Below are 6,480 nucleotides of genomic sequence, written 5' to 3'. Positions count from 1 at the left end.
TATTGATGAATTTTAAATTTTTCAACAATTTTAATTTACTACAATTTTTTATAATTGTTGATAAATGTTGTCCCCCAATAAATCTTTTTCTTTTAGTGTACAAAAGTTTAATGACATGTCTAACTGCAAATATATGGGGCTTCCTTGTATAATTGTGGAAAATGAAGTAATATAAGAATTACTTTACGTCCACTTCCTCTTACAAGGACGAAAGAGACACTAATGTATAAAATTGTATCTCACTTTTTCACCAATATCTTACTACTCTTCATGCATGATGTGAGAGATACTAATTAAAAGAAACAATATACTATGAATACTATTTTTTAACTTCCATTTATATTCTCCGAAGTGATATAGCACAAGTCATTTATTAACGTATTATTGTTCTTTTTATTATTAAAAAAAATTAAGGATTAAATAACATTTTGATATTTTAATTTTCAGTAAATTTTAGAATTAGTTAATTTCAAAAATTTTGACCAATTTAATCTTTCATCTCTCAAAATATATGAATTTAAACATTTTAATCAAATTGTGTTGAGTTTATTTGATGTTCCGTACACATTGCAAAATTAGATTTGAGTTGTTTATACTGTTTGACATATTTTTGCTTTAATGTTAAAGTCAAATACTATTATGAAACATACTTGAAATTGTCAAATAAACTCAACCAAATTTGATTAAAAAGACTAAATTCACGTATTTCGAAAAATAAATGACTAAATTAGTCCAAAGTTTCAAAAGTGACTAATTTCAAAATTCGCTGTAAATTAACGGATAAAAACATATTTAACCCAATCAATAATTCACACTAAATCACAAAAACAATAAAGGATGAAAATAATAAAAAATAATAATTAAAATATAATTTTCCATTAAAATAACACGACAACTCTTCGGTTGAACTGAAAGTCACTTTTACTGTAACGAATTTGATGACATTTATAAATTTAATATCATATAATGGAAACTTCGAAATCAAATAATCAACAATATAATACCTTTAATAAGGAGGATTGTTTTTCCTGAATGTACCATTATGAAAGTGTATCTAAAAAATTTGTCTTAACTTGACATAATTGTTATCCATTCGTATAAGCTTAAATTAAAAAATAAAGAATGACATTCATTCATTGGATTAGGAATTTTGTAGCTTGCCAATATATTGGAAACAAATCAAATGACTAAATATTCCTCACCGACATGATGAAAAATAAATGACAATTTAGTAACCTAATCCATTATATAATTAATAACGTAAATAAATAATCATTATTAATAGTTGTAGGCTATTTATATTTTGCATTGTGATGAACAAATTTTACAATTAGTTCAAACAATTTATGAGACTGTTTTTAAATTATCTGATTATTTTATATAGTTGTTCATATCTTATCTTGTGGTAATACGGTGTATACTGAATATTTAACTTTTTTTAATTATATTTTATAATTTTAATTCTAAATTTATCTGATTTAATACTTGACGTTGTATGGGTATTTGTTATTATCAAAAATGATAGTTTGACAAACAATTTTTTTACAAATTTTGACAAAATATCACTTTAAGTAAAAAAAGAAAGTATTATTTTATTATTTTATTTTAATTAAAATAATAATAATCTATTTAATTTTATTTATGGAAACTTTGTTAAATTTACCAAAAAAAATTTGTCAAAAAATAATTTTTCCTGTTATTATTTTCATACTCAACTATGAACATACGTCCTATTTTATATTTTAATTCAAAGTATAACTTCAAATTTAAGTTTAGGGATTTTTCCTGTTATTACTTTTATTGTTAAATGAGTTACTTTAATTAAAAAAATAAAAAGAAGATTAAATTTAAGAATTTTCGGAAATTATTTTAAATAACTAAAATAATAAAATTTAAAATTCACTTAAGAGAAAATTAAAATTTAAGAACTAATTATTTTCTCTTACAGGAAAAAAAATTGAAAATCATTTAAATATTAAAATTCGGATAATGTTTTACTGTAAAGTTTAATTTTAAAATTGTAAGTAAAATTTCATCTTAAAAAGGAATTTAACTATTTTATCTAAATAAAAAAAAAAGTAAAATATAAAATACTTGAATTACACTATGCAAACAAAAGATCTTAAGGGAATAAAAAAAAGAACTGAATTACAAACCATTCAACCATTAAACATTTGAATTTCTTACAGAATTACCTTGTACAAACACACAATAATAGAATTCTTTTATTTAATTTTGAAGGTGCCATTTTCTTCAACCCCACAATCAACATAACTCATGCACGCATCTTCTGAGTTGAAGCAGCTAAGCTATTCAGAAATTCAACAGTGTTTTCATGAGATGTTCCTTTCTCACTCACAGCATGTTCGGCCAAAGCCTTCAACTCCATGACATTGCTTTTCACCTCTTTGCCTCTCTCACTCTTCATTACTTCCATTATGCAATCTTTCAGCACTTCTCTTCTCACAATCTTTTTCTCATCAGCTTTAGCTCTGATTCCGATCTTCCACATGTCTGCAACTAACTTAGCATTTGTGTATTGTTCAGACCAACATGGCACTGCCACCATTGGAACTCCTATACTCAAACCTTCCAATGTGGAGTTCCAACCACAATGCGTCACAAAACACCCTACAGCCTCGTGACCTAGGACCTTTATCTGGGAGCACCACCCTACAACTATACCCTTCTCTGATCTCTTCTCAAAATCTTTTGGAAGCTTATTTTCTACTGAGGCCCTCATCGTCCACACGAAGTACCTTTCACTATCTCTCAGACCATAAGCTATTTCCTTTACTTGTTCTTCCTCCAGCTCTGCCATGGACCCGAAAGAAACATAAACAACGGATTCTTTTGGTTTACCATTTAACCATTCCATGCATTCTTCGTCTTCATCGTCTGCAACTACTGGCTTGTTTAATAACATGGATGTTATGCATGGCCCTATGGTTCTAAAATTGGACCATATCTTCTTCGCCCAATCAATTACCTACAAGCAATTTCTTTTCAATTAGTACATATAAAAAGAAGAGCTATATAAAAAGAAGAGCTATGATAGGTTAACAGAGTGTTTTTAACAAGGTTTTCACAGATTTTCTTATTTAGGTAAAAAAATATTATTTTATTACTTTATTTCAATTAAAAAATAAAAAGTTAATAGACTTTAATTTCGATTTTAGAAATTTTGTTAAGTTGTCAAAAAGGCAATTTTCCAAAAAACGAAAGAGTTTGTAGACACATTTTCATTTTTAGTTTAGATTGATGTCTCGAACTTCAATTTAGACCAAATTAGTTTGATTTTCAATTCAAATTTATTTTATTCAGTCTTTGATTCGTGTTAACTCGACAAAGTTGAGTCCAAGTTGACTCAATCGAGTCTTCAGTTTAAACCAACTTGGCTCTACCTGTTGAGTTACATGAAAAAATATATAAACCCAACAGTGGTATCAGAGCTGATGGTTCAGAGTAACTAACCGCATAACCATAACCATACTAAAAAGGGATCATCAAAGTGACTAACTGCATAACAATAATCAAAAAAGGGGATCACTCATACACCTAAAGGGAGATATACCATATGAAAAAGAAAAAAAAAAAACAAGGAACTCACCATTGAGGGGAGATTGTTGGGAATAGTCCAAGTCTGAGTCAAAGTCCCAAATTGGATAGAATAAACAAAGTTAAACATTATATAAGAATAAAGACCCATAACACTATTGCCTTAAGATTTTGGTGTAAAAGTGATTTCAAAGGTCTTATATGTGTAAGACTTATGTCATATAACCATATGAAACCACAATCTCTCAATGACTATAACTATAACCCATATATAACCCAACACTACCTTTGAGAGTGGAGGCAGAGTTAAGTGAAATTTCAAAACCTTTATATCTTTAAGTATTTAAAATTCTTCTATTTTGTTCATTTGAAAACTTCAATTAGTTTCTAGTTATTTTATCCAAACAATTAATTTTAGTGTAAAAAATTTTAAATTCTTTAAATAATATAATTATTCTTCTAAATGATCTCATCCACACACATTAAGTAATAGTTAAGAAGTGAACTTTAAACTTAAGTCAACTCCAAAAACAATATTTATAAAGTATGCACTATTTATACACTGTGAATTGACATTATCTTTAATCGAGCACTTACAACACTCCATCATGCGGAGACATATTCATATCAAGTTTTTTTCCTAACGCAGGCAAATATGCCTTCTTAATTACAGAAATGGACAAATTTTTTAAAAAATTCAAAATTGGGATTTCATTATGAAGGAATCTTGTTTCCCTAAAACGATTTTCCAAATTTAAATGGTCAACTCTGAAATCGTGAAAGCCAAAACGATTTTTAACTTAAAATCGTATGGGGATGAAACAATTTTTATTGTAATCAATTATGAAGGGACGTAATCGATCACAATAAAATCATATGACCCCAATACGATTTCAAGTTGAAAATTGTTTTGATATCCTCGTTTTCATATATTGGTCAGGAGGCACACGATTTCTTCATGTGAAATCGTTCGGCATGATTTGCCTATTTTCGAATTTTTTTTTAAATTTGTCCATTTTTATAATTATGGAGGAATATTTGCCTACGTCAGAAAAAAAAAAAAAACCTTCATATCATGCCTGAGGCATATCTGAGACCGAGAGAATTTGCTTACCTCTTTTTCCGCGTCGTAGAATGAATTGCAGAGGATCCAATCAGCTTCGTCGACGGTTGAAAACTGACCCACTAACAAATCAAGCAACGCTGGATTATCGGCATCAGTAGGGAAGAAGAAGGAGGGCATGTCGTGACGTTGAAGTTCAGGCAACGGAGGAAGAGAAATCTGATTTTGTGTGATGGGAAGTTGCAGGTTCCCATGTTGGACATGGTAGTATATGGTATTAACAAACATGTTTTGAGTGAGAAAAGAAGCCCCTGCAATCTGAAACCTCTTTGCAACCTCGAGAGGCCAAGGGAAGAGTGAATCATAAATGACACAATGAACAGGGTCACCTTCTCTGTGAAGTTTGTGAAGAAGGTCGGCGAGAGTGTTTGGCCCCACTTGCCAGAAACGTTGGAGGTAGGTTCTGTAGCTTCCTGCTTCGTGGATCCCTCCATTGTCAAACCCATCAGAAATGGTTTGGAGTGAAAGAGAAGAGGGTAGGTTGTGGAAGTTGTTGTTGCAGAAGGAAATGGTTGTGACGAAGGTGACTTTGACACCTTGTTGGTGCAAGATGTTGGAGAAGTGAAGCATGGGGTTAATGTGGCCTTGTGCTGGATATGCTAACACCAAACAGTGCACCATGCTCGCTATGCTTTTTCTTCTCAACTATTTCTCTTTCCTTCTTCTTGTCTTGTGAAGGTGGAGTAGATTGAGAGTGTCTATTTATAACGAGAACTGATAAGTCCATGAAGGCTACACCTATTTTACACTCTCTCGGAGTGTAGAAATGTTCTGGTTAAATTAATATAATGGTTAGGTTATCTTTATATTTTGGAAAATTACCTTTTATCTTTTGAAAATTGTTTTATAAATAAAATTAAAATAAATTAATCTTTTATTTTTTAATCAAAATAAAGTAATAAAATAATTTTTTTATCTAAATAGATAATTTGTAAAAGTTTAGAATAAAAAACTTAGTTAATTTATATTTTTTTTATTAGGACTATCATAGTTTGATAAACTCTTTTTTTACGAAGGTTTGTTTTTTAATATATCTCCAACTTTTTTTTTAAGTCACATCAAACATTTAATGTTGTTACATATGTATTATCTAAAATTTATCAACAAAACTTAATTATAAAGTAATTTTCCTTTTAATTAATATGTCAATTTATTGTTAAACATCGCTTCATCATTAATTTTTATTTTATTAATTATAAAATAATTAGTCAGCAAAAATTTTAACAATTTCTTCAACATGATAACTAACCTTTGTAAGAAAATATAATTAAATGTTTAGGAATTTTTTGTAAAATCTGAAAATGTAAATTTTAGATTTGATACTGAAAATTTTAAAAAAAATAAAAATTTTAAAATAAAATAAAGAAGCTAAATGTAATTTAATATATATAATTTTGAAGAGTTTAAAAAGAAAGAAATGTTTGAAAGAACTATCAACCCCATAGTGTGGTTAACATTAACCAACTTTAGTAGATTAATTACAGGGCTTGTATATATATTAAATTGACAGTATTATTTTGATATCTAACAAATTTTTATACACACTTTATACCATTATTTTACCTTTTAATTTTTTTCCTTTTAACAAATATAAAAATTAACTTTTTCTTTTAACGACTAATACATCTAAAATAGTTGTGAAGTCCAAGAGGTCAAAATAATATTACCCTCTGTTAAGTTCTACTTCTCAAGAGATTTCATGAAGGGTCAACTTCATGTCAGACATTATTTAAAATACTATTTTTTAGATGTCACATGTCAACTACTCTTTAAAATACTAAAAGTAAATTTTTTTTAGA

General features: G+C 28.3%; 1 protein-coding gene across 1 annotated transcript; it reads right to left on the bottom strand.

Annotated features, from left to right (window-relative positions):
• Positions 1 to 2,144: 2,144 nt before the first annotated feature.
• LOC114184294 (UDP-glycosyltransferase 74G1-like) lies at positions 2,145 to 5,338 on the bottom strand. Its single transcript, XM_028071585.1, has 2 exons — positions 4,673 to 5,338; positions 2,145 to 2,989 (listed from the first exon to the last, which is right to left on the bottom strand). The coding sequence occupies exons 1-2, from the start codon at positions 5,300 to 5,302 to the stop codon at positions 2,276 to 2,278; spliced, it is 1,344 nt and encodes a 447-aa protein (XP_027927386.1). The 5' UTR covers positions 5,303 to 5,338; the 3' UTR covers positions 2,145 to 2,275.
• Between the last annotated feature and the right edge of the window lie 1,142 nt (positions 5,339 to 6,480).

This window comes from Vigna unguiculata, chromosome 5, assembly GCF_004118075.2.
Source record: "Vigna unguiculata cultivar IT97K-499-35 chromosome 5, ASM411807v1, whole genome shotgun sequence".
NCBI classification, from domain to species: Eukaryota; Viridiplantae; Streptophyta; class Magnoliopsida; order Fabales; family Fabaceae; genus Vigna; species Vigna unguiculata.
This window is presented reverse-complemented; position numbering and strand designations above follow the sequence as displayed.

Coding starts and splice junctions, on each gene's coding strand:
- LOC114184294 (XM_028071585.1), bottom strand. CDS start 5,302: ATGGTGCACTGTTTGGTGTTAGCATATCCAGCACAAGGCCACATTAAC. Junction 2,990..4,672: donor TCTACGACGCGGAAAAAGAG/GTAAGCAAATTC, acceptor AATTGCTTGTAG/GTAATTGATTGGGCGAAGAA.